The sequence below is a fragment of the Hippichthys cyanospilos genome, chromosome 3 (genome assembly GCF_059441005.1).
Source record: "Hippichthys cyanospilos isolate Australia breed blue-spotted pipefish chromosome 3, RoL_Hcya_1.0, whole genome shotgun sequence".
Lineage (NCBI taxonomy): Eukaryota > Metazoa > Chordata > Actinopteri > Syngnathiformes > Syngnathidae > Hippichthys > Hippichthys cyanospilos.
In genome coordinates this window covers 22,687,633-22,714,857 of record NC_142371.1, presented here as the reverse complement: position 1 = coordinate 22,714,857, position 27,225 = coordinate 22,687,633, and the positions used below count along the sequence as shown (strand labels likewise).

Here is a 27,225-nt window from a genome sequence, read left to right as displayed (position 1 = left end):
AACGTCACGCAAAGGTAAATACAATTTCATTTTTTCTTTGTTTTTATTCATGTTAATTGTATACTTGCATATTATATATAAGTAGCACTTATACTATTTTGTTACTATATATATATATATATATATATATATATATATATATACTGTATATATAACCTGGTCCCTAAAAAAGCGAAATCTTTGTTTCCAACTAAAGCTATTAAAATAATTGTGGGAATCTAATACAAAAAAATAAAACAACTTTTTGATATTCCTTTAATGGTGATTGTTGGAGTGAAGACACGCTGTAATATCAACACTACTTTCAATCTGTTTTTTTTGCGGGCGCTCATTCCTCTGTCAGCCGTTGTGTGTGCCATGTGAGATTGTGCGTGCTGTCGTGTTAGCAAACATGGGATATGAAATGACACACGGGACATAGTTTCGCTGCAAGACCTGATTGGGAAATACTTGAATAACATTTTTGTGGATAGCGTGCACTTTCACTTTGTCGTCATCTGCTGGTCAGTTGCTGTACTGCATAAGCCTCAACTCGCAAAGCAAAATGACACTCATTTTTTGTAAACATTCTCTTGCACTCCGGTTTATTTCCCTTGCTATTCAAAATTTCACCCATAAGATCAAATTGTAAGACTCGAAGCAGTCTAAACATCTTTATTAAGATGCAGAAAACACCAACAAATTCCCATGACAACGTTTTGTTAATTCTTGCAGGAGCCTTCAAAAAATTCATTACAGGCCACGGTGAGCGCTGCCACCAGAACCACAAACTCCTGAAAGTCCAGCTGCTGATCGCCGTTCTCGTCGAGGTCAGTCATGATCTTGTCTACGGCGGCCGCGTCGCTGCATCCCTGAATAATACAGGTTATAAAAGAGATGTGCAATGATTAATCGATTATCACCTTCATATGTACTTGATTATTGGTGGTTTGATTCATTGAAAATAGTTGGATTTTCATCTTGAAACAGTAAATATTCCAAATTTCTGTATTCCTTCATGGCAGTGATTTGCTTTTACTTTGGAAAATGATCGGTTTTTGTTAATATTTTTTCTATATGCTGAAGGGGAGAATGAGTAGCTAAATCATAGTTTATATTTGCATTTTCTGCAGTCAATTCGAAATCATGTCCTGTTGAAGGAATGAATGAAGGAATGGAAATTTTTTATTTATTTATTTATTTTTTTAAAATCAGATCTGACTCATCAATTGATAATTGTTTGTTACTGCCTGAAACAAAAGTACTCGCACACTTTACTACAATTAAAAGAGTTGTTTTTGGCTGTGACAGCAGTGTGTTGCAGAATAATCATGTATTAAATTATCTTCGCCAATAGGTGGCAGCAGAGTACTTTGAAAGATGATCTTAAGGGGTGTTAAGTGTTTTTTCGATCCTTTTTGATAAAACTTTGATCATAATGACCTTATATTGTTAATATAGGCTACGGAGTTACGTATTTTCAAGATTTTGACTGGGGTTATGGAAGGAGTGGAAGAGGAGTGTGCTTTGACTCAAAACAGGTTAAAAAACAGGCCTGTTTTTATTTATTTATTAAATATGAACTGTTTGAAGAGACTTGATTAGGGTAACACTATTAATTAGGACCTATTTATTTCCAAAATTTAAGTTGGATAAACTCATCCTCAAGCATGAGTATACCGTACTGGAATAAGACACAAAATGCATGCTAATATCGAAGATTTTGGTTCTAGACAGATATATTTTGATAACATTTGTTTATTGCTTCTGATTTGATATCAAATTGAAATCACATGGCGATGTCAGATTTATATGCAATATGAGATTCATAGCAGACTTTTTAAATGGGCTTCTATACTTTTATATGCCTTTTTTAAGTCCAGATATTAATTCACAGGTACTTGTTTTTCAAGCCTTAGGTCAAAAGAAACTTAAAAAAAAGCTTGTATTTATCTTTTGTTACTTCCAAATACTGCTGAATCACAACAACTATTGATGGAAAAGAAAATAAATAAATCACGTCACTCACGGCCATGAAGTCTGTGAGTTCCTCCTGCAGGAGCGTCTTGAGCTCGGCTTTGCTAAGCTTGTGTTTGTCGCCCTCTTTGGACGAGTACGAATGGAAAATGGTGATGAGGCCCTCGATGGACTTTTCAAGCTGACGGCTCATTTTGCCAACACGCTCGGCACCTGCAACACACAAACAAACAAATGAAGACAAAACAGGAAGAGGATGATGAGTCACTGCAATCCTCATGCAAGACGGCGACAAACGAAAATCCATTCCGCCTTTTCCACACAACACTGCGGCAATTTCATTCGGTCAGATGGTCTGGTGCAAAGCTTGACGTTTTTCAAAGTGACTCGTCAAAAGTAAAATTTCACCCTCTCGTCCCAACTTTCTGCTATTGCCTTTCACACAGGCACCACCCTGCCCCTCGAACTATGAAATTGCCGGGACGTCATTCACTCCCCCATTCCGAGTCGGTACCTCTCCCACAGAATCCAACGAAGTGGAATATTACCGCGATTGCATGCTTTCGCACAGCAACACAGCATCCTGCAATCAGATGGTTACATGACATCAGCGCCAGCATTTGATGCCGCTGAAAATAGTCGATTGTTTGCTTGCTAATGTGTGCTAAACGGCGCACTCTTTTTTTGGCTTTTCCGCCATTCCGCTGCCTTGGCCACCATTTATTGCTTGCTTTTCACGCAGGAAAGCAGCATGTGAAAAAGATGGCATTTACTGCTATCGTAACCCTTGCGCAGTATTTCGTCCAGTCCTTTGTTCTCCACGTCAAAGGCAAAGCATCGGAAGAAGGCACTGGGGAGGTGAAATTTCACCCAGATGGTGATAAATATGTCACACTACCAGGAGTGTGCCACCCACTGGCTAAAATACAGCAAGAACGACACAGAAGAAAATGACCACAATAATGATCAAAATACTGCACAAAGGTTTAAAATGACAGCCAACCAATGACGGCTCAGCTTATCAAAGACAGCATCCAATCAGATTGTTCTTTTACCGTATTTGTCACAAGAGATGACACTCGGGTTGTGCAATAATTCAAATTCAGAAAAATGCTATTAAGCATAACCTATTAAGTTAAAAAGGATTCAATAGCTATACATTACTGAATGTTTTGCACAGGATTTGTTATTTTTATTAAATATATGACTAAGTTTAATTTGTAATCGCCCAAATGGCTGGGCAGGGGGAGATTTTTTTTTTTTTTTTAACCATTTCACACAGCCCTAGATTATATTTGCTAACCCCCTTAAATTAATAAATTAAAAAAAAAAAAGACTGCTCACAACAAATTATGAGTGAATCTTAAACCATTCACTGCCATCAAAGTTAATTGATTTCTGACTGGCAGCAAAAGATAAATAGTAATTTAAGAAAATATTCATCACAAATTGCAAGACCATTATCATTTATCGCAGTACTCAAAGCGCCTGAAAAAATTTTTGAATCGGTGCTTCTCACAGCTAAACGCATCCTACGAGACGTTTCTTTTTCTCAAGCGGTTGGCACTGAAGGACACCTGAGAAGCTGCAACGTGGGTGGCGGTGCGGAGTCATATCACCTCAGAATAAAAGAACGGAAAAAAAACAGCAAAGCGACCCCCATGCTGAGTAGCCTGGACACCCCCTGAAGATTTCAATCCACTTTTAGCTTCTTAAATATTTGCCAGTGTAGAAAAATCAATAATAAAATATTACAGCTCACTTGGACCCGGACACAGTAAACACTTAAAAGGTAGAAAATTGAAAAATGTAAAAACCTCCTGTAGAGTTGGGCACATAAATGACAGGTTTGCATATTTTTAAGGATTATAAGGGAGTCCCAAAAGTTTCCCAAAAGGTACCCAAACATTTTTCACATCACACAAATTGTCACTTCTTTGGATGCCTTTGGAATCCTTTTAGACGCACATCAAACTGAAATAAATCCACACTTTCAACTCTATGTGTGTTTTTTAAATGCCCGAAAAAGTATTTTGTCACATTTCTTGAAGAAAAAGACCCAAACTTACCTGACCACGAAGTTAACAAGCTCAAGTGTGTCCAGCTGACATCTCATCACTTTGCGAGCTCTGCTCATTTGAACCTGATTAGTCGTCTGAGTGACAACAGCGACGCCTTTGGCCACTAGTGGTTTGACAGCATAGCTGCACAGGTGAACAAAAACGGCGATTGAAGACTTTTTTCGCTTGAAAACTTGAGAGAAATTTCAATTTGTTCTGATTGCGCCGTAGAATTAGGTAATGCTTCCTCGATGACATGGGATCAACTCCACATTGACCAAGAGTGGTGAAGACTACGACGTGATTTCACAGGATTCGCTTTGCAACATGGGTAAGTTTTAGTTTAAGTTAAAAACTTTCGAGCTGGGAGTAGTATATACTCAATGTCGTATAAAAAATAACAAAAGATACCTATGCTCAGCGTCGGTAACATAACTGAAGTGTTACTTGCCCAAATGTTCAGTTAGCTGTAAACTTATTTATTTATATTTATTTATTTTTTACACGCGAATAAACAATGGCATGACCCACCACCGTGCATTTAACAAGCGCGTACAAACTTTCAAAGTTTATTTCATCAGCATTTTCAAACAGATCCGTCAAAAAAAAGAAAAAAAAGCCCTGTAAATATCATATTTCTGGAATAAACGTTAACGTTTAAAACTGGTGAAGTCATCTCTGGCCAGATTCTCAATACTACGACATAAAGATTTTAGATTTGATCGTTTTGTTCAAGGTGAATTCAAGCCACATTTTTTTTCATAATCCCACTGGTTTAAACTCGACATTCTGTAATGAATGTTGCCATTGTGGACAATGAATTAAGCAGGATAATCGACTAATGTTTAGCCAAGTCGGATTGACCATTTTGTTTTTTTTCTGTCCACTAAAAATGACATGACAGTTGCTTGGGCTTCAGGTAACAAGTGACACAGATTTTTATTTTTATTTTTTATGCATCTCATTATATTTTGAAATCATTTGAGCATAAATTAAATGCACTATCAGATGTCAAAATAATTAGTGATGAGAAAATGAAGCCTCATGAAGCACTTATGACATATTTTTTTACTCTTGTCGTTGCTCCTGGATATCAGATCAATGCTAGTTCAGTGGAAACCTAGTGAATTTCTCTTGCCTCTTTGAACTAAAAATGCCATCTAGAGGAGTGAAAAACTATTGCAAGTGCGTCATGAAGCTCCGTTTGTCATGCATTAAAAATAATGCCATATGTACATTTAGCTAGCAATGTATTGGATAAGGCGGCTCAGGTGTTGAGTGCTTAGCTGTGCAGGGACCAGAGTTCAAATCCAGCTTGTTCCAGTCTTCCTCTGTGGAGTTTGCATGTTCTCCCCGAGCCTGCGTGGGTTCTCTCCGGGCACTCCGGCTTCCTTTCACACTCCAAAAACATACACAGCAGGTGTATTGGACACACTAAATTGTCCTTAGCTGTGACTGGGTGCGTGAATGCTTGTTTGTCTCTGTGTGCCCTCCAATTGGCTGGCAACCAGTTCAGGGTGTCACCCGCTTACTGCCGAGAGCCAGTTGAGATAGGCGCCAGCAAGCCTGCGGCTCTAGAAAATGGATGGATGGATTTACTGGATAATGGAGTACAAAATGGGGGTCATTTTTCACACTGCGTTGCATTTTGAAAGGTAGTAAAAACTTTTTTTTTTTTTTGCCTCAGTCCTACAACTAACCACATTGCGTATTATGCGTTTTTTTTGAAGACAGTTGTAAACAGAAATAACAAATGGCACTGTGTAGTTTAGTTTATTATTGTGTTGGTGTATTTAAATTTAAATTATTTATGAATTATATTTTACTCATTTTTGTTTGAATAAAAAAGATGAAAATCTGTGTGTAGAAGTTATTATCTTTTAGCTGTCATGTCAGCAAGGTTAAAAAAAAAAAACAGAAAATCTCTTTTGTTTTAATTACTGTAAACTTCAAGAAGTAAATGCAAATCAATTTAATCTGTGTGTTTAATAAATGGAATTTTTTTTATGGATAATTAGTATGTATAAATTAATTGTACCTAATTATTTAGTAAAATAAATCCAAATAATATATAAATACACTTTTCTGAGCTAATTAGTGTGATTGAATTAACTTCTTCTGATTAATTAATCTAAATGTATATCATTCGAAAAATAGAAAACAAGATTTTTTTTAGAGGGGTGGCAAGCTCCAACGAAGAGGATGTGCCATGTTGAACTTGAATAATATTGAGCCGCCTGGGTGAAATTTCAGCTCCCTAGGGCCTTCTTTCAGTGTGGACTGGACAAAGTAAGGATTAAATTTGTCGTTTTTTCATCAAATCTGAATGATTTGAATTATATTAATTGTCAATTTATTCTTGTAGGCAACGGTCAAACTATTGAAAGTTTAGTGTGATATTATTTTGATTCATAGGTACACATTCCTTTAATTTTTGGAATTTATCTTCTCTTAATTTCAAGCGTATATTTCTTCACGTTGCTTAAAATCCAGCTCCATGTATGGTTTGTCCTCGTCGGACGGACAGCTTTGGCTCACTAGGAAACATCTACGCGTTACTAGCGAGGCAAAACTAGCGCGCTACTAGTTGACGACCGAGTGCTACTTCAAATCACTCAGGAGCCAGAACCACAGGAAATCAAATATATCAAATGAATGCTTAAACAGCTTTCCGTTCTGGCGCTTTGAGCCAAGTGCACCACGGGGGGTCCAATCCTTTCATCGTCAAGGTATCGTGTTCACGTGCTCACTTTTGTGGCGGCGCGTTTAGGTTTCCTCGGGGCCTCACGCCACCAAAGGGATTTGTCTCTCGCCTCTAACGTTGTCCACTTCTCCATCAGGACGAGCCACTTCCTGCTTCCCGCCGTCCTTCGGCGAGTTACCCCCCACGGAGGAATTGCCGCTCCGGACGTTGTCCTTGCTGGGTTGGCCCAAGACGCTCCTGAGTTGGGCCCAGAAGAAGGCCTGCTGGGTGGCCTGCTGAGGCCATTCCAGGTAGGTCTTGGTGCTCAGCATCTTCTTCAGCTTGCAGTACTTGCTGGGCAAGGTACCCGGGTCGATGGGTTCCTTCACCACCAGGATGACGTCGCTGAACGTTTTGCCCATGGCTCGCTGCTGAGCGAAGTACAGCTCGTAGTTGCACCACTCGCTGTTGACGAAGTGCCGCGACAGCACGAAAATGACCTGCGCACAAAACGAAAAAAGAAATCACGCCCGGCCGATCGAATCCACCGATTGCGGCCCTTCAAACCTTAGCCAATTACTTTTAATTTTTTTATTGTCCTCTAAGCATTTACGTTTTTTTTTTTATACAGGTAACAGGTATTTTATTTATCACACATAATACCTTGCATTTTTTAAATAATCCTGACATACAAACATAGTGTGTCATAAATGTGAGAAATATAACGTACTTTTAACTACTGGTACCAAAATCCACGACAAGGACTAACGTCCTTATAACTTTATCGATCTCGATATCAAATCAGTGTTGACGCTGGATCGATGTCAATATCGGATTTATATTAGGCCGATGTCGACGCCAGATCACCATCGGATCGATGAATCTAACTTTCTATTAATCAGATATTTGTAATTTTCCCTTTCATCAGTCTCAAAACATCCGTATCAGCCTGCCTCATTTTATAATCATTTTAAAGCTTATGTGCTGTTTGTGGGAGCTGGCATAAGACATTGCACCTAAAAAAATCATAGGTGCCTTGAGATACAAGTTTAATTTGTTCCTTGACAATGTTTGTACCTTAAAATACTTTCAAATCACATTTTCCTATGTATTATTTAAAAAAAATGATCATAAAGGAAATGGCACTATAATAATACGGTATGAAGTGGCCTTTTCTTGAGAGAAATAATCAAACTGGCCACTGGGTGGCGACGTTGTTTACTAATTTCATTTCAAACGATAAAGGGAAGTCATCCCTTTTCTGTGATATCAGCATAGCATGCGAGATCACGAATCAAGACCTGACAATGCTGATATTCGGTTGTTTAGTTGATTTTCGTTTTTATCTGCTCTTATTAGCACCCTCGTGCACAAGCAAATCTATTGTGTATCTCCCCGAAACATCATCATGGTGGACTGGACTGGAATGCTTTGTGAGAGCTTGACCAAGGATAACGTGATCCTTCAGTTGCCTGGAGATTTATTTTCCCGTCTCATTCGTCTTACTGTCAAAAGAAGCAATTCTACCTAATACTCCCACATCAACAACAACTGTTACACTTTTAGAACGTCACATTGTTTCGCTATCTCAAAAATCCAAGCTGGCACTGAAGAGGACAGAAAAAGCCACTTCCTTTTAAGCTTTTAAGTTTCTGCTGCTGTCAGCAAATCCAATGTGGCTTTTCTAGCTAATGTTAACAAGAGATTACTTTAGGCCACTGGTGTCAAACTCAAGGCCCGGGGGCCAGATCTGGCCCGAAACATCTTTTTATGTGGCCCGCGAAATGCTGATTTGACTTCAAGTTTCTGGCTAAAATGCCGAACATGCAAGTTGTCTTAAATAAAATAATAATTTTTGTTCCCATTCTGTCTTTTGAACAGTTTTTGCCGGCCTCTGATTAGGAAACTAGCTTAAGTGTGTGATAAAGACACCTTAAAATTTGTTCTGGCCCTCTGACAGAAACTATAACTACAATGTGGCCCACCTTAAAAATGAGTTTGACACCCCAAGTATGAAATCGATTGTAGAATTTTAGGAATTTCCTTCAACAGCAAGTTAAAAAATGTCTTTTCAAAGTTATTAACTGTATGTGAAAACTAATTTGGATTTAGAAGGAACTCATTCAATCCCAAACACGTCAAACCACTCATTCAGCATTCTGCCACTTTTGCAAAGTTTCGATTTCGCGATTTAGCTCATTTTCATAACTTTGATGTTTAAAATGACTAATTATTCGAATTAATTGGATTTAATGCGAAATGGTTCGTAAAATGGATGGATGGAGATCACCCGGCCCTACTTTAGACCGCGGCACGGCGTTACCTTGTGACTGCTCTCGATGTTCTCGATGATGTTGTCGATGATCCAGCGCCCCGGCATGAAATCCCTCTCGTGTATGCACAGTCGATAAGGGTTGCGGTTATCCTCCAGGCACGGCAGCAGCTGCTCCCTCACCCAGTCGGCGTCCCAGTGGCTGTAAGATATGAAGGCGTGATAGGCGAAAGGTCCGGCTTCTCCGGCGGCCCTCTCCTTGTGCGCTCTGTATTTGGCCCTGATGATCTGATAAGTGGCCTTGGTGTACCAGGGCAGGTCGAAAAGATAGCAGATGAGCATCAGGATGAGGATGACCAGCGTGGTGGTGGCCACGCTGATGATGATGACCAATCTGACGTCACACGCCACCTTACTTGGGAAATATTTGGATATGAAGGTGTTGAGAAAGGGCACCGGGTGGTAGCATTTGTAGTTATCGGGCCAGTCCGTCAGATTGATCCGCCCTTTGGACTTGGTGGCCTCGATAAAGGTGTGAAGCTCGCAGGTACAGTGATACGGGTTGTTCCCGGCCCTCAGGTGAGAGAGCGCGGGCATGTGCTGGAAGGATTCCTTGCTGATGAGACCAAAGGAATTCCCATCCAAGGCCAGCCTGAACAGCGACGGACTCTCCCACCTGGACGGGATGAACTTGATCTTGTTGTCGCTCAGAAGCAGCTCCTTCAAATTCACAGCCTTCTCAAAGTACGTGCCGTTTAGCTGGTCCAGGTTACATGAGGACAGGTCCAGAAAGTGCACGGTGATGGGCAGACAAACAAAGGCTTCTGTGGTGAACTGATTGTGGTGAGCGATGAGTCTGATGATGTTCTCCTGCCAGACGCAGCCTCGGCTGCTTTCGGCCGATCCCAGCTGGTTGTGACTCAAGTCCAGCACTTGCAGCCGGCGGAAGTGCCTGGTCAGCGCCGACAGGTCTCTCAAGCTGGTCAGCTCGTTGGTGCTCAGGTTGAAAGTGTGAAGGTTGGGCATGGAGTCCCTGTATTCGCAGAGCTGATTGAAGAGGTAGTCATCGAGCAGGCGGTTGTTGGACACGTCCAGGATCTCCACGCCGCCCATCTCCACCCAGGCGTCGCAAGGGACAGAGTTAAAGTACACGTAGCTGATGGACAGCTGCTTGACCTTGTTGAACCAAGTGAAGCGCCAGTCAAAACGCAGTATGTCGGGATTGCTGATGTACCTGGAAGACGGCAGAAGCCACAAATGCATCAAATATGGCAAGAGGATAGGGATGGGACGAGACAAAAATCCACCAGACGGGACGTCTCTCGAGAATGAGTCCTCGAGGACGAGAGGAGCGTTTGGTAAAATTCCTAATGTGCTGTATACTGTAAGTAATGCCTGACCTCAAACTTCACCTGGAGTTAATGGAAACATAAAAGGACATGAGACAGGGTACATCCTGCTCACAAATTTGGAGTGTCCAATATTCCTACTCTGCATGTTTTTGGGAATGTGGGAGGAACCTAGAGAACCCAGAGAAAGCCACGCTGGCACATGAACATGCAAACTCCAGATAGGAAGGCCCAAGACAGAATCAAACGCACGACCTTCGCATGTGATGCAGATATGCGAACCAGTCTGCTGCCGCGTGGTCCCCAAAGTAAACACAGAATAACAAATTACACGTAATTATGAAGGACCATTTTTAAATGTATTTCTTTAACCGTCACCTTTATTTTACATACTGAACTATTTCACCATAGATAATGGTCAATGGTGACGAACACAGGATACATTTAAGGTCAGCCCGGTTTGTTCAAAAGTGATCAGTACACTTGGGAACTTTCAGGCACTCAGCATCTAAAGCGAGTAATTTTCGTCAAATGGAATGCCTGTGAAAAGAAATTAGACTGCTCTCAGGGGCACTCCGGCGCTGCTAGCTGGCGGCTAATTTATGCTAGACTCTGCGATAAGCGTGGCAACGGGCGCTGTACAATACATCAGCATAATTAAGTCCTCTTTAGCACCCTAAATTAGGATTGAACATTATTTTAGAATAACTTTGTGTTGACTTGCGACCCCTGGAGCAATAGTCTGTGAGTTCATAATTGCTGTGATACACTTCTGGGAATAACTTCAAAATAAAAACAATATCAAGGCGTTTGTAGTGTTATATTATTTGTTACGGTAAGGTGTATTTTGAAGGTCTGACCGTGTTGGGTGAGATTTTACTATCTTACGCATTCTCCTGCGCAACCCATGTCGAAGACCCCAACCAAAAGAAAATTGATCTCGTGCTGCGCTGTTCTAATCTCTTGAGATCTTGTCATACGAGATCCCGTCGTACCTCTAGTGAACGAGTCAAGATTTCCTGCTTGTAAAGTTAGCTGCACACGGTGCCAAACAGAGTCGACGTATTTTGTGTTCTCAGGCGGTGTACGTGGTTCTGCAACCCTTGCGGTACCCTGACTATGTTCCTAGCAAATTTCAACCCAGAGACAGTTTGTAGCCCGAACTAAGTTTGGTCTTACCAGAGATCCAGCTTTTCCAGCTTCAGGTCCGTGATGCTGGATTTAGCTCCACTGTCTATGAACGTTTGCGAACGTGCAAAGTCGATGTACTGGAACCGAACCCTCCTTATGGGGGCGACTTGCAGGTTGGTCAGGGCCATCCTCAGGAGGTTCTCATTGAACTTCCCTCTGTGGAAGACCAGTTGGTAGGCCGTGATATCCGCTAAACCCTGGAAGATGTCCTCGTCTCCCTTGTAGTACGTGAACTCAAAGAGGTTTCGGAACTGGATGCCGCTGAAGGTCTTTTTGGCGAGGTCTTGCAGCATGTAAGGGAGAGCGCCAGGCTGCTGGTCTATGGCCATGTCGAAGCCCATCTGTTGAGTTTGGATAATCCGGAGACTTCCAGGCTCGTAGTAAGATAAATTGGAGGAGCATTTGATCGCGAAAGTTTGTAACTTGATGTTCTTCAGCGATTGAAAGTCTTCCCTTCGCAGACCTTCAACCAGAGGGCCACCCAAGGAGAGAACCTGCAGCTTCACCAGCCTTGAGAATCCCTCGGATAGTGTAGCACGCCTGTAAAGGTTGTTGGACATGTAGAGATACTTTAAGTTCAACAGAGACGTCAGGACCGTGTCTGGAATCTCTCGCAGGGAGTTGTTGAAGATGTTGAGATACTCCAGCAGCTCATTGTTCCTGAAGGTGTCGTCGGCTATGCGCGAGATGTTGTTGTACTGCAGTTTAAGCACACGGAGGCGAGGGAGATGGAGGAAGTCCTCTGAACCAATCGCTCGGATTTTATTGTAGGACAGGTCGATGTCCTCTAGTGTGGATGGGAAGTATCTCCATGGGACACTCTCCAGCTGGCCGCCGAGGCAGTTTGCTTTCCGGCCCATGTCGGAGAAATGACAGGGTATCTCTTCCATGATGCTGGTCGGGGGTGATGGACTCTGGGTCGGCAACAGGCTCCCAAAAGTTGGCCCAAAAATATGTCCGTTGAAGACGAAGTCGAGGACGATCAAGGTCCGCAACATTGTGACTCACCTGCCCAGATAAAGACACAAAAAAAAGTCCTCACACTCTCAGTTTAATGGCGAAGCTTTGAAATCGTCCAGCTTCGGCATACTGGTCTTCGGAATTTAGCGCCACCCATCTGTTTCGGAGACCTATCGTCAGAACTAATCACGCCCCAAAATGGCTGCCTCTTAACTTTCGGTCTTGTTTTGGGCACGGGTCTGTCAGCACCGTGTAAAGTAAATTCAGAGATAGCAAAGAGAGAGAAGTACTGTACGTAATCCTCAGTTGTGGCAACAGAGCATCTAATTGATTTTCAGTATTTGTTTGTTTTGTTTTGTTTTGTTTGTTTGTTTTTTTAACAAATTCCTGGCATGAGTTGTCCCTCCCAACTATAAGAACTTGAGTGCCTTCATTTGCTATGATTAGCCTATACAATTGCAATATGATATTAGCTTGCTAGCTAGCTATATTCAGGCTCCCTAAAACACATACATTTTTAGTACAATACACACACTGACGATAATTGCCCAATTTTCGGGCGCGCTGAAGGTCCAAAAAAGGCCATTCATTCGTCTGAAGGATAAAAATGAGCCATTAAAGGACTGCCTGCACCTGATGCTGGTGCTCTAATTAGCAAGATTTTTTTTCTAAGACCTTTAAATGAAAGCTGAGTCAGTTTGTGCCCATTGTGAAACATTTGATGAACCTTGAGTCATAATTCGAATGCTATAAAATATAATTGTTTCGGCCGGCGTCTTTTGTGATGGTTATGACAACGCTGCACTTTAGAAAAGCTCACTAATATCCTTATTATCCTATTTTAGGTCAAAGTACAATTATGAGCAAAGACATCAAATAACTGTCTTGATAGTCTTGGTCTCAAGGTCAGTTTACAAATATTCTTTGTCCTTAGTGGAACGATTTTACCATATAAGTTGGAAAACTACGTTTACTGCAAATTCTGTAGTTTTCAAGCTTTTTCTAATATCGTACCCTATGGAATATTTTTTCAACTTAGTACCCACGTAAGCAGCGCAAAGCTTTGAGTGCTGTGATGTGGTGCCTGATTTCAACTTCAAAATGACATTTTTGGTGGTATTTTTAGGCGTATATTAGTCAGCAACTCCAGACAAAAGATTGCGCAATAACCTCATACTTGATTTCCGACTCGTCTGTCAGAAAATTGCGTCACTAACTAGATGAAGCAATTTCTGGACCAATGTATGTTTAGAATCTAAATACACGATCGTGGCATTTAAAAGGATAAATCGAATATGTATCCATTTTTAGTCGTAAAAAGTTCATAATTTGTCTATAACTCTTTTAGTCCCAGCCATTTTAGGCACTCCTCGGATCAAAATATCAACACATATTCGGAGTTGCATGTCAGGACTCTTAAAAACATCAAATTACGTTTTGGGGATTGAATGAGTTAATTTTATAACGAGGTTATTTTTCACGTACAATGAATACCTTTAAAAGCACTTTTTTTTTTTCACTTGCCGTCGACTGAAAATGATATAGGTGCTCGTAGGACTGTTCTTGACATCATAAATTCTACTTGTAAATATTCAACACTTCAATAATAGTGCAAAGAACATAGCGATGTGTGTCCCCATTACGACTAACATTTTCTTGTTGTCATGCTTGTGTGCGAAAGTTTTGCCGCTAGCAGAAAAGTCATACAGTAGACAGAAGTCACTAGAAGAAAGAAAAATCTTGTAATCTGGAAATATAGCAAAGTAAAACACATAAATATCTGTCATAAAATTAAGATATTGGATGCAGGTTCTGAAAGCATTATAACAGGTGCACTTTACTGGAAATCATGACCCGGCGACAGAGTTTATAGGCGGAGTCAAGAATTTGAGTCGATTGCTTTTGTTGTTACTGCAACAATTTCTTTGTCTAGCTTGTCTGAGCTTGTTTTGTTTGGTCACGTTGTTTATGAGAAGGCTAATTTCAATTTTATTTCCTACAGTAAATGTTTGTTCAGCCCACTCCGGTGATGAATCACCGTGCCTTGTTTTCATTTGGGCTTTGCGTCATTTCATACGAGTCTTTTGTTCTCCCCCTCTTTGTTTTTGTTTCATTTCGGAAATCTGTTGGTTTGTCCCGCGTTTGTTTTTACTTCGTTTCGTTTGAGTCTTTTGTAACATTTTTCCATCTCACACATCTTTAAGTCGTTCGATACCAAGGACGTATTTTTTCGTTTTTCCAACAGTCGAGATATTCAATCCCAGGTACTTCTGAAAATTTTTGTGCTTTTTTTCAACTGTCTAAAAATGGCTGCTACTATCTTAAGTGCTAAATAAATCAACCTAGGTAGTTTAGTACAACGTAATTACTTTAGAACACAAAGTAATTAATTACTTTAGGGTACTTCAATACTTCAATTCCAAAATTAGGTATTTTAGTACCAAAGATTTGGCTCTAAAGTACTGAAGTAGCCTAAGGTAATCAATTACTCAAGTACCCAAAGTAATTAAACACCCTTAATTAATTTAGATAATTAAGTACAAAGTATTCCATCCCTTTAGGCTACTTCAGTACTTTAGCACCAAAACTAAATGATTCCTTTAGTACTTCAGTCATGAAATACTTATGTACTAACGTAACTGATTACTAAAGTAATGATTCATTACTAAAATAATTGATTGATTTAGTATTTAGCCACCTAAATTAATTGATTACTTTAGTTCTTAATTACCTAATGTAATAAAGGTCTAAAGAAATTGATTACTAAAATAGTTGATTAATTCAGAAATTAATCACCAAAGTTAATTGATTACTTAAGTACGTAATTACTTAATTATTAATTAAACTGCCTAAGTAATTAGGGGAATTCAATGATTTAAGGTAATAAAGTCATTGATTTCTCTAGGCTACTTCAGTACTTAAGTACCAAATCTAATGTATTCTTTTGTACTTTAGTGGTAAAATACTTAATGACTAAAGTAATTGATTACTTTAGTATTTCAGTTGTATGGTGCTTCAGTAATGCTTTCAGTGATTTTTAATGTAATGATTAGTTACTAATGCTATTGATTACTACTTCAGGAGGAAGGTACTTTAGTACTAAAGTAATATTGCTTACTAAAAAATTTGTTTACTTGATTTACTAAACATTTTTAGTCCCTCATTTAGCCAAACACTTGAAAAAACACAAGTACACATGATTGAATGTCTGGACTCTCGAAGAAACAAAAAACATAAAAATGTGTCTTTGAGATTGAATGAGTAAATAAAGTTTTGTTATTGATTCACAATAGTTAGTATTGAAGCACCATTTTTTTTCCATTATATATTTTTGTTTAACTACATTTTTGTTTGTTTTTTTTAAGTACTGAATCCGCATTTGTTTCCATAATTTATATGGCATTTCGGCTCGTTTTTCCTATCAGTAAATTATACATTCACGATAAATCTGGCAGTCCAAATAGAAGAATAAAAGGTAATATCATATTTTTCCTCTAACTATTCCGTTTTTGAAAAAGAATAAAATACAAGTGGAGTTCTCTTGATCAACACATGCACACATACCTTCTCTTTCCTGGCTCCGGACTGTAATCTCACTATCAAAACATTTCCTCGTGCTTTCTTTATAACTTGCGTATCGGCGGAACGGAGTTTTACAGCTTCCCCGCAAAATGTGCGCATGCGTGCTTGCCCACACACCGCCATATGGGTTTAATATCCGAGTCGTATAGATTTGTTGTCTCGGTGTGACGCTCTCAGGAAATGTGTGAGGTGACGCTCATCAATACCGTTGAAAGTTACTATGGCTAAATATCAGCGGGGTATGAAAGTCATTGATTTTCTTGTTTCAGTACAGCTTGGAGGCTAAGGTACTGATTTACTAGACGGTGTGCAAATACGCATGAAAACCGATGTACTGCGTTTGCCGGAAGGACCAAGCTAACCGCGCAATTCATCGTTAGCGGCAAAATATTGAAAAAAATCCTTCATTTAGCACATGCAACGGAAATGATCAAACTGAGCTCATTTTAAGCAGTGATTTGATCTTTACATCAATTGCATCTCACATCAAAGGGAAAGTATTGAAAAATGACACTGTGGAGCTGAAATTTCACCCAGATGGTGACATGTCAAATTTCAACATGGCACGACCGTTTAGTGATAACACGACCAGGAGCGTGCCATCCAATGGCGAAAAAATTGTGAGAATTATGTGGAAGAAAATGACCCAAAAATGAGCTAAGTCAGGGATGTCAAACATATGGCACACGGGCTGCTTCTGGCCAGCAAACCGGTTTAATCTGGCCCGCAAGATGATTTTCTGATGTAAAGTATAAAAAATTAGCAGCATTTTTTCAATAAAGGAAAAACGTGACATCTTTTATGATCATTATTATTGCTAATGTTTTATAATACACTGTTTGTACTATTGGACAGTATTAAAAAGTATAATATATTTGAAGTTGTTGTTTTAAAGTTATATAAATATATACCATGTTTTTATTGGTCCGGCACACTTGGGAATAGATCTAAATACTACACATGAGTACGCAGATTCAAGCAAAACTCTTAAATACAAAAGGATGAAATCGCAGGTTGAAAAGATTTTGAATTGATGAATAATATAGCGCAGTGGGGTGACTCTAAATCAATTTCACCAGGAAAACCGATTACAATTTGGGGGGGTGATTTGGATAAACTAAGTATCCAGGTTATTTAGAATCAGATTCACCAATAAATATGCAGAAATCATGTAAAGGTATCAATTAAATGAATTTACACATACTGAAGAGTTAAATGCAAGAAAAATACAAAGATGTGCAAAAGTACCTAATTTGATGTATATACAGTGAATTATTTACTTATTTACTACCCTCAATATTTTTTTTTTTTGGGGGGGGGGCGTTTTCAACACAATTTACTGTGTATTGAATGTTTAGCGGTTTTTCTCTGGGGATTTTTAGGGTGTTTAATGTTTTTTGTTTGTTTTGTTTTCCTTCTCAATGAATTTCAACTGACGTCAATTATATGCAAATTTGTTCCCTGTTCCAAGCAAAGCTATCTCAAAAATGAAATCTGAATAACACACTTTCCACCACATTTGCACCTGCTGCCAATTGCGTAGGCAATCACACGCAAAAACGCCCACCATCAAACTGCACAATCTGTTTGAGCAAAAATGCAATTTAACGCCCGCTACATATTTGTTATTTCACTAAATCATGTCCCAAATGTGTAGAAAGAATCACCGTCCTGAGATTTTGAAAATATTTGCATTGGCAATTTTTGACTAGTCTCGGTTGGACTAATTAATGTTTTATTGTGTATTTTCCTCTGGTGATTTTTGAACCACCTTGAGTTGCCATGGTAACCTGCCTCATGTGTACACAGACCGTTGGCTATATTTGAGCTGTTATTTTCTTGTTTTTTTGTTTCTTGTTTCTTTCCAACCACTTTCTGATTTTATATCGAGCATTTTTAGACGACTTTTGCCACCTTTCACACGTTTATCCACTTTGCATGTCGTTCTAATGATTTTAATGCTCAATTGATGTTGGTATGGCTATAAAATTCTATAGATATCAAATTCTGAGGTGTTTTTAATATATATATATATATATATATATATATATATATATTTTTTTTTTTTTTTTTTTTAATTTTTTTTTTTTTTTTCTCGATAGCAAACGGCAATATTGCTGGTTGATTTTGATGTTTAATTCAATATTCACAATTAGAATCAGAATAATGTGCTTTCACTTGTTGGATTGTATAAAACATATATCCTAAATTTATCTCACATTTTGAACCCTGTGGATTATAGTCCCATGTGATGTAGCTACATTTTTTTTGTAACTAGCCACTAGGTGGCAATCTTCCAGTAAACAAAGGGAGAAAGAAGAATATGCTATTGAAGTATTCATTTTGAGTTTGAACTGCTATTTTGTTCAACACCAGGGGGCACTCTGTTCTATTAAACACAACCAGGCATGTTACTGTTGTGTTGGTGCTGTCGTCGAACATTCTGAGTGTGTCGGTGTTGTGTTGAAAATATATTGATGCCGTTCTTATTTCTAAACATGCATCCATGCTCAGTCTGAATGCATAATGTTGCTATAACCAGGTTTTACATAAAAAGTCATGTGATGTTGAAGCCTATGGCTAATAGCCTGGTGTATCTTCTAGTATACGCGACATTTAAAAGGGAAACAATTTTACTGTTGAGAATGTGATTTTTTGTGGCCTTGGGCTAGTTTGCTATTAACCTACACAACAGCAGCGGCAAGACCGAGTCATGGAGGAAGTTTTATGCCTTCATACGCCGCTTATCAGAAAGAGGCATGGTCAGGCTTTATCTGCGTGACATATTGATGTCGCTGCGCCCCTTTCAAAGGAAAGATTGGAAGCTTATGAGAAACTAGGTCACGTGAAACATTGCGTTAGTTTTTCCTTTCAATTGCCTCTCAGCATGGCGTGATGCCAGGTCGTGAAGTTCAAACAGCTGCAAAATGCTCCTGTGGATGGCGATTGTTTCGAATGGCATTCGTAAACTCGAACAACTGCATATATTTTTGGACAAAGTGACACTTTAATTTGTCTTGTTCTTACTGTAAGGCCTCAAGATACTCCCGACTCTCAAGATGTTAAGAAGGGTTCGGATTACTGTTGGCTAACAGGTAGATGCTCTGTTAGCTATTTTATGTAAACATAGAATCGTTTATAAAAGGTTTACACGCATCACATGCATGTTGCCAAAGCATTGATAAATTGCTTTTAACTTTTGATATGGACCTACTGAGCTATGTAGGTAATCTGTTCATTTTTATGACATTAAATCAAGTCAACCGTGGGCACGACACGCTGCTGGGAGCAACTTCAAAATAAAAGCATTTTCATGTCCATATGGGTACAGGCTAATAGAATTGATGAAATTTCTTTTTTTTTTTCTTTTTTGTGTTTTTTTTTTCCCTGTACATAGAGAAACAAGATGACCTTTCAACTTAAGTTATTCGTCGTTTAGTTTTCTACAAATTTTTGAACTCGTTGAACCTGCTAGTTTGAGAAAAACACAAAACAAACTTTTGTAGCGTAATATTCAGTTTTATTCAGTATTTCACACTTAATTTCGTCAAAATTGCATGAAACATCAACCCACGTTGCTAGACTGTCTTGGACATCGTTTCTTCAGTTTCTGTGACTGTGACATTTTCGTTAAAAATTTTCACCAAGGGGTCCACTTCTATTGTTCCTTACTAATATTATTTGGTATGTTTATGTTTATTTGACGACGTGTTTTACTGTCATGCAGACGAGTAACAAACAGTTAATGAATTATTTTGTGTTTTACTGTACTGTAAAACTGACATTTTATGTTAAATCCCAAAATGGTCAGCCAAACCATAGTTTTGCTCTCAAACACACTTCTGCTAGCTTAATGCTAACATGTTATAAAATGACCCAAACTGCTACTTGAACAACAAGTACATAAACTGCATGTATACTGCAATGTATACTGTATTTTCACTACTCTGTGGAGACTTATTTTGCCCTGTTTTTTCTCTTTTTCCCAAGTACGCCCTGTACTGCAGAGTTCAAAGCTAGCTAGCACGTTGTGATACAACTTAATATTTCACTGAAGACACGCAACTGTAACTAAGTACCTGTATAATCTATGCTATAAAAAAAAGTAAGTAAGTAAATGCGCAATAGCGTGGCAGGGCAATGTCATATTTTCGTCATCTTGCGCAAGCAGCACTGAGTCATGAGCTAGCTTGTTAATTAACAAGCATGTGTTAAACGGCATCCTGTTGCTTTTTTGGCTGCTAATATCTTTAGCACCATCTATTAGCAGATGCGAACGTGCAACACAACATCGTTTGGTGTTGTTCCGATGGTTTCTGATTAATGCTGTCAGTGTCTAATTTGGAGTATTAGCGTGTCAAAGCAGCTGAAGCGCTGCAGTCAGCACTTGTCTTGAGGTTGATATCAGCTTTTTTTGTTTTGAGCCACGTGTGAGTCGTGCTTGTTGCTCAATCCAAGCTTGGAGAACTGTTTACAAAGAAGAACAAAGAACCGTTTATGACTTTCAATTCAATTGTAGATGCAGATTATCTATCTATCTATCTATCTATCTATCTATCTATCTATCTATCTATCTATCTATCTATCTATCTATCTATCTATCTATCTATCTATCTATCTATCTATCTATCTATCTATCTATCTATCTATCTATCTATCTTAGGGCTGCACAATTAATTGAATTTTAATCACAGTATTGGCTGCCACGATTAATTAAGCTGATCCTCAGCGATATTGACATTTAAAAAGCCGGTTACCTACATGTCAAAATAAGCACTATATCATCCTACCACCAGGGGGCAATGTTTCCCACATGTTTGCATGACAAAAGCTTCTGCTTTTCTCACCCTAATATATTATTTACCAGCGTGAAATGGTGTTGAGTTTCTCACCTGATGCCTAATCTGTCAATTGAGGCCCATTTTGAAAAATCATATTGGCAAAAAATTGGAAGAAATTTGGTTTGTAATCACCAAAAATGACATTTTGACGGCTAATTGATTAAAATGTGCTTAAAAGTAAATAATGTGCTTGGTTCTAAGTAGGCTTCATTTTTTGTTTTGCATTCGTTTTCACTCAGCAAGTAAGTTAGCTGTGTCGTTAGTCATATTTTTTTTTTTTATTATTATTTGTAATTATCAAGCCTTGAAGCCTTGTTTATATAATGTTTGTTTAAAAAAGGGCAATAAATAGACATGTTCGACCAAACATAATAAATAATATTCATTTCAATATTGTCCAAAACAATTGTGATTATTACTTTGGCCATAATCATACAGCCCATATATATATATATATATATATATATATATATAAAATTCTATAACTATCAAATTCTGAGGTGTTAAAAAATATATATAAAAAGAAAAAAAAGGCGTATGTCTCAGAGTGAAAATTGAGTTATATTCTCTTCCACAACTTTTGTTCGTCAATTTTACTACTAATACGAAAAGGCATTTAAGCAAAAACAATTCCTTCCACTCTCATGGAGAAAGAGCCACGTTTTTTGGCTTGGAGCCACCAGTTGAGCAACAATGCTGAATCACATGAGCGTCCACTCAATCAAATGTTTGTTGTGGATGAATTTGCAATATTTTTGCTCTGAAGTTATGGATTTTAAACTCACCTATTTTGTAGAGCGGTCAGGCACTTCCTCTTCTTCCTCAAGAACACGTTTGAATCGGTGCAGTGTGTCGGTCCGGTTTGTAGCGATTGGCTGAGCGTACTCTCTTAAGTGCTTGCTCTCCTTCCTCTGTGTGCGTGCGTTGTGTGTATTGTGTGTGTGATGTTCAGGAATGTGGAACGGCATCCAAAACTTGACTTGTTTTCCTTCCCTCTGCTGACTTTACACAGACTACTTAACCCTGTGTTGGTCCTTGACATGTTTGGACGCCTCAATTTCTTTTTAAATGCTTGTAAAAGGGTACTTCACCCCAGCCTAATTCACGTATTGATATCGTTTTTTGGCTGTGTTTGTCGAAAAACCGTGAGGAACACCTCTTGGTAACAACATTCCCAGTGAGACTTTTTGTTTGAGGACAGAGGATGGATCAATCGACGGAATAGAATATATTCCCTAGGGCTGTCAATATCGTTTATTTCAGTACTCGATTAATCAACGATTATTTTACGGTTAGTCGACTGTTGGTGATTATTTTTATTTATTGCTTGAAATTAACTAAAGCTCTACTGCAGATTCCAAATAAACTCATGAGCCATTTCCTTGACCTCAAAGACAATACGGTATATTCAAATGAACACACATAACTCCAGAAATTATTTCATTAACTTCATCAGACAAAAATAAAGTACAGTATTGAATAAATCAGAGAGAGAGAGAGAGAGAGAGAGAGGCATTAGTCAAGGGTGTCAGCTACCCACCTTAAAAAAGATGAGAATTTTATTATTTTGTATTGTTGTTACTACTTTAAAAAACGAGTTCTAATCCAGGGCACTGAAAGACTTTATGTAGTTATTAAGTATTAAGAATGAAGTAGTTAGTACCGATTGTCTTTTTCCACTTTTGCAAAACCTCGATTTAACGATTGACCTCATTTTCAAATCTTTGATTTTTAAAGTGACAAATTACTCTATTTGAATTACATTTATTTGCCATCATAGAACTTCTTCCACCTTTCCTTCATTTTGCTTCATTTCACTTATTTCTTTTTGACCTTGATTCATATCCAATCCATATGGCGTTGGTGGGGAATCACACAAAGCAAGCAGTATAAATGCCGCCTTGATGATGTAGGCGTCCTGTTTTGACTCCTAGATGTTAGTTTCCCACTGTGGCCTCTGATTCATTTCTTTTGTGTTGTTATTTTTTTCCCCCGCTGTGAGACACGTGTCTGCTAGCTTGTTTTGACAACCAGCATGCCTTATCTTTTATCGGATTTGAATCGCGACTGCTCGACTTGCGCGTCAGAAATAAGTCAGCGCTCGTGTTGCGCATTTGCGTTGCTGTTTGAGTTGATTCCAAACAATTCACGTCGGAATAGTCGATATGGTCACACGTTGGGCCGAAAGTAATGATTGGTTGATTATAGACTGTCGATGATTTTGTCGACGAATTTTAAAATCGTGTTTTAGGTTGTTTTGGGTTTTTTTGTCATTGACATTGTGCAAAAAAAGCAATTTTTGTTTATGATTTGGTCGGTTGTTTGCTTTGTAATGTTAGAAAATCCTTAAAAACATACTTTTTCTTTTCCAAAGTAAAAAAATTCAGAAGATTAGGACAATGTTAGGCCTCCAGACAATGAATTGAAGATCAAAAATATTGATCAAATGAATCATAATTCATCCTTGCACCTCTAGCCCGAAGGCATCTGCTTGTATCTGAGAGAAAGACATTGACATGAAAGGATTTAATGGCCTTTACATGAAGACTTTTTAACGAATATACTGTACTCAGTTCCTTGAATGGAACATTTGTGGGCAGGTATTGAGGGGAAATGCTGGATGTGGATTATTAACAAAAGGCCAACGTGTTGTTTGGTCTGAGACGTCTGACCTTCATTGGCCTTTTCCTCCAGACTTGTTCACTTCAAACAAGCGTCGTTGATCAGATCAATTGTACTAAAATCCAGATCTGGGCGATATGGTCGTAAAAATTAATCCGATTTTTCATTAAAAAACAAAACAAAAAAACAATTAAATGAGGGTTGAGATTATTAATTCTCTGTTACAATTGTATTTTTAACAGAATAAAATAACCATGAAGTGGATTGGGCTACAGTAACAGTTTTTTTTCCTTTTTTTAAATTTTTTTTAGGTTTGTTTATTTGTTGAGGACATGTTTTCCTTAAAAGGAGTTTTCAACTTCTCTTTTATTTTTATTCCAGTGCCCCCTAACCAATGCAAAGCATTTTTGGATGGAAAAAAAAATGTACACAACATTCATAAAACCAGCGTTTCTCAACCCTTTTTTTTAGTGATATACCTCTTTTGAAAATAATTTTTGAGTTAAAAAAAACACTTAAAACATGCCATCATTGTCTGATTTATTAAACTTTAGAATTTCTCAAAATTCAGTTGTATTAGTCCACAAAAAATAATCGACATAAAGTGTCCACTTTTGGATCACAGTAATTATCAGTTATCAGATATCAAAAAATGTACACAACATTCATAAAACCAGCGTTTCTCAACCTTTTTTTTTAGTGATATACCTCTTTTGAAAATAATTTTTGAGTTAAAAAAAAAACACTTAAAACATGCCATCATTGTCTGATTTATTAAATTTTAGAATTTCTCAAAATTCAGTTGTATTAGTCCACAAAAAATAATCGACATAAAGTGTCCACTTTTGGATCGTAGAAATTATCTGTTAACATAAAGCAATAACTTGATTTATAGTAAATATCTGTATAATCAACACAGCGTCAGACCTGTTCTCAAAAAGGAATAATTATGAATAAATAATTGTCCCCTGAAAAACATTCCACTTTTTGGATCGTTGTTAAATCATTAACTCGACAGGTGACAAAATGGGTCGAACCATTCTAGTATGGGGGAGAATCCGGTCGTTAAAATGAATGAAATTTAATAACCTACTGAACATAAAATGTGTTTTATAAACTTATATTTTCCTGAAACATTTAATTCAATAATTATTTTTCATGGATTTTTGCATATTTGTTTGTTTTATTGAAAATCTCGAGTACCCCCTGGAGTTCCTTCAAGTACCCCCAGGGATACTCGTACCCCCATTTGAGAACCACTGTATTACACTACATATCTATAGTTGTAACGGTATCTCTACGCGTATTTTATTCAGTGACATTATGTTTTTTGTTTTTGGCTCGTCTGCCATAAAACGGCATCACTATTGACATTGCATATTTCTCATAAGACTAAAAAGAATGTTTTGCAAAAGAGTCACAATAGCACAATTTAGTAACAAGTCGCTTCATGTCCTAATTGATTTGCTCTCAATTTGAAAAATGTACTGTTCCTGCACTTATGTTAAAAGCAAACCAATTACGGGTCAAAAAAGACACATTCAATATTCATGTAAGTTTGACTCAACTGTTTGTATTTTTTTGTTTGTTTGTTTGTTTAAAACAACTTCAGAAATGGGATTTGTATAAAACACTAGAAGGTTGGGTCAAATTGACCCAAATAGTTAACAGTGTGTCATGGCATTAAAAAAATTCAATGACATTTGTTGATACCTGCTTAAACCGTGTTAAAATCTCACATCTTCACAAGTGCTTTTTTTGTACCCCCATTTGAGAGCCTTTAAGCAAACTCAGCATTTTATGTTTGCGGCGCATTGTATTGAGCAACGCAGTGACATTTAACACCGAGTGACACAAACACATGGCACAATATCGGAGAGCGGCCTTTTCAATTTGAAAAACAAGCTACATTGTTTTGTCTCCGAAAATGTGAAAACTCTGGAATGAAAGGCGGGCTGCTTGAAAAGGTCTGTGGAAACAAAGACTAAGAATCCGCTTACAGCTATGTTGTGACCCCTCGTCACCTTCTGCAGTAAAGTGGCCACAAATGAGGCTTTTTGCCGGCGGGGGGGGGTGAAGGACATGTCAGTATGCAAAACGTCCGTTTAGCAGATGCACCTGGCACAAACAACAGCCCTGTTGCGACGGCCTCCAGGTGACACACCCAACAGAGACAATCATGTAATGAAGATGACAACAATTTAGCACTCAACAAGCCTTTTGATTAAAGGTCAAATATCTTCACAGATAGGAAGACAACAGTCGCCTTGATTCCAACTTTGCCAGTTCCCATGGCCCGGATGGCTGATAATCATCACGGATATCGTCATAAGTGAACTCCAGTTAATCCATTCGGGTTGAACGCGTTGCAGTTTGCGTGTCAAATGCTTTGGAAAGAACTTTTTGGGCAAAATTCTGCCGGATTGGCCAGGTTCTTGCCAGCAGATGGTGATGTGCCACCTCCGACGTATTGAAAGGCACCTGCTCAAAGTCCTCAACCGTTTTGTGGCCTTCCAATGACGTTGTCACTTTGGGCGCCATCTTAAGAAAATTGTGATATTTAACCTTTCTAGAATACGATTAAGTTACTTTGTACTGGAGCATTACTTTGGGAATATGGGGCAAATATTGGTGCTCATTTTTAATTCATATATATATATATATATATATATATATATATATATAATGTGTATATTTACATTTTCTAATCATATGATAATATAAGCATATAATAATAACAAATCACATATTTGTATAGTACTGTTTTTTTATTCATATTTAAAATTTTTGATTAATTAAAGAATTTTATACTGTGCATGTATGTATATTATGTATGTATTTAAGTATGTTTGTGGGTGTATGTATATGTACATTTAAATTAATAAATATATGTAAGTTATACAATTATATAGTGATTGAATTAATGTACACAATCATGTAATTATATAAATTAAAAATATTAGTTGATTGATTTAAATTTTGAAGTATTTAAACATTAAAAAAATTTTGGCAGCTGATTAAAGCAGCCTCTAAAACATGTTTTTATTATTTTATTTTATATTTTTTATTTTATTTTAGTAAATATGCTACAAGCGCCTGAAAAATTTGACCAATCGCTGTCATATATAGCAGGCACTCCCAAACCCGTTCCTGGATGGCCGCCTGTCTTGCATGTCTTTAATGTTTCTGTCGTGAATAGTTGAACAGTTATTGGCAATTAAAGACAGTGCCCTTTTTTGTAGTCACATTTTATTGGTTTTCACCGCACATGTCAAGGTTAACACATGTCAATAGGGATTTGTTACATGAATATCTATTTGCACCAGATATTACCTTTTTAAAAATAATGGCATTATTAATATATCATGAATAACATGAGTACAGTAGTAAGAGTTTGACACAAAAAAAAACAAGACACAATGAGAGCGGGCTCATATCATATACAACACTCGAGACCTCAGCGCAACACAACAGCGAGCCACCTCATCCACATAAACACGTCCCTGAAGGCAACGTGAGGAAGATGGCGGGCCAACGATACGAGTTCCAGTAAGGCGGCCATTTAAAGAATCCGATTCTGACGCAGACTGCTAGCAGTAACCAAAGCAACAGGTTGAGAACGTGGATCCGATCCGATCTGCGACTACTTCCTGGTTGCTGGAAAGGAGCCCTGAGGCTTCGTAGCTAGAAAGGAGCTCGTATCAAAACG

General features: G+C 38.1%; 2 protein-coding genes and 1 long non-coding RNA gene across 8 annotated transcripts in view; 1 reads left to right on the top strand and 2 right to left on the bottom strand.

Moving 5' to 3' along the window:
• Positions 1 to 2,010, top strand: part of LOC148426331 (uncharacterized) — a 91,939-nt gene extending 89,929 nt beyond the window's left edge. For all 4 annotated transcript variants that reach the window (XR_015864987.1, XR_015864986.1, XR_015864989.1 and 1 more), the window contains one exon: positions 715 to 2,010. This is a non-coding gene — a long non-coding RNA (uncharacterized LOC148426331). The remainder of the gene's footprint in view (positions 1 to 714) is intronic.
• On the bottom strand, positions 639 to 4,330 carry s100a1 (S100 calcium binding protein A1). 2 transcript variants are annotated; one of them, XM_088409494.1, is made up of 4 exons: positions 4,026 to 4,330; positions 2,505 to 2,539; positions 2,009 to 2,169; positions 639 to 851 (listed from the first exon to the last, which is right to left on the bottom strand). In XM_088409494.1, exons 1-4 carry the CDS (start codon positions 4,091 to 4,093, stop codon positions 702 to 704), a joined length of 414 nt encoding a protein of 137 aa, XP_088265620.1. In that variant the 5' UTR covers positions 4,094 to 4,330; the 3' UTR covers positions 639 to 701. The 2 variants fall into 2 exon arrangements, with proteins under 2 accessions (XP_088265620.1, XP_088265621.1); XM_088409495.1 differs by lacking the exon at positions 2,505 to 2,539.
• A 430-nt stretch (positions 4,331 to 4,760) lies between these two features.
• On the bottom strand, positions 4,761 to 21,798 carry tlr18 (toll-like receptor 18). 2 transcript variants are annotated; one of them, XM_088409487.1, is made up of 5 exons: positions 21,680 to 21,798; positions 11,500 to 12,519; positions 9,023 to 10,205; positions 6,767 to 7,199; positions 4,761 to 5,590 (listed from the first exon to the last, which is right to left on the bottom strand). In XM_088409487.1, the coding sequence occupies exons 2-4, from the start codon at positions 12,507 to 12,509 to the stop codon at positions 6,801 to 6,803; spliced, it is 2,592 nt and encodes an 863-aa protein (XP_088265613.1). In that variant the 5' UTR covers positions 12,510 to 12,519; positions 21,680 to 21,798; the 3' UTR covers positions 4,761 to 5,590; positions 6,767 to 6,800. The 2 variants fall into 2 exon arrangements, with proteins under 2 accessions (XP_088265613.1, XP_088265612.1); XM_088409486.1 differs by having other exon boundaries at positions 4,764 to 7,199.
• Between the last annotated feature and the right edge of the window lie 5,427 nt (positions 21,799 to 27,225).

Excerpts from the sequence above, each read along its gene's own strand:
- s100a1 (XM_088409494.1), bottom strand. The coding sequence starts at position 4,093 with ATGAGCAGAGCTCGCAAAGTGATGAGATGTCAGCTGGACACACTTGAG. Across the intron at positions 2,170-2,504 it reads TGCGAAAGCATGCAATCGCG|GTGCCGAGCGTGTTGGCAAA; the intron begins GTAATATTCCAC and ends TGTGTGTTGCAG. Across the intron at positions 852-2,008 it reads AACTCACAGACTTCATGGCC|GGATGCAGCGACGCGGCCGC; the intron begins GTGAGTGACGTG and ends TGTATTATTCAG.
- tlr18 (XM_088409487.1), bottom strand. The coding sequence starts at position 12,509 with ATGTTGCGGACCTTGATCGTCCTCGACTTCGTCTTCAACGGACATATT. Across the intron at positions 10,206-11,499 it reads CTGGAAAAGCTGGATCTCTG|GTACATCAGCAATCCCGACA; the intron begins GTAAGACCAAAC and ends GCCGTCTTCCAG. Across the intron at positions 7,200-9,022 it reads ACATCGAGAGCAGTCACAAG|GTCATTTTCGTGCTGTCGCG; the intron begins GTAACGCCGTGC and ends TTTTGTGCGCAG.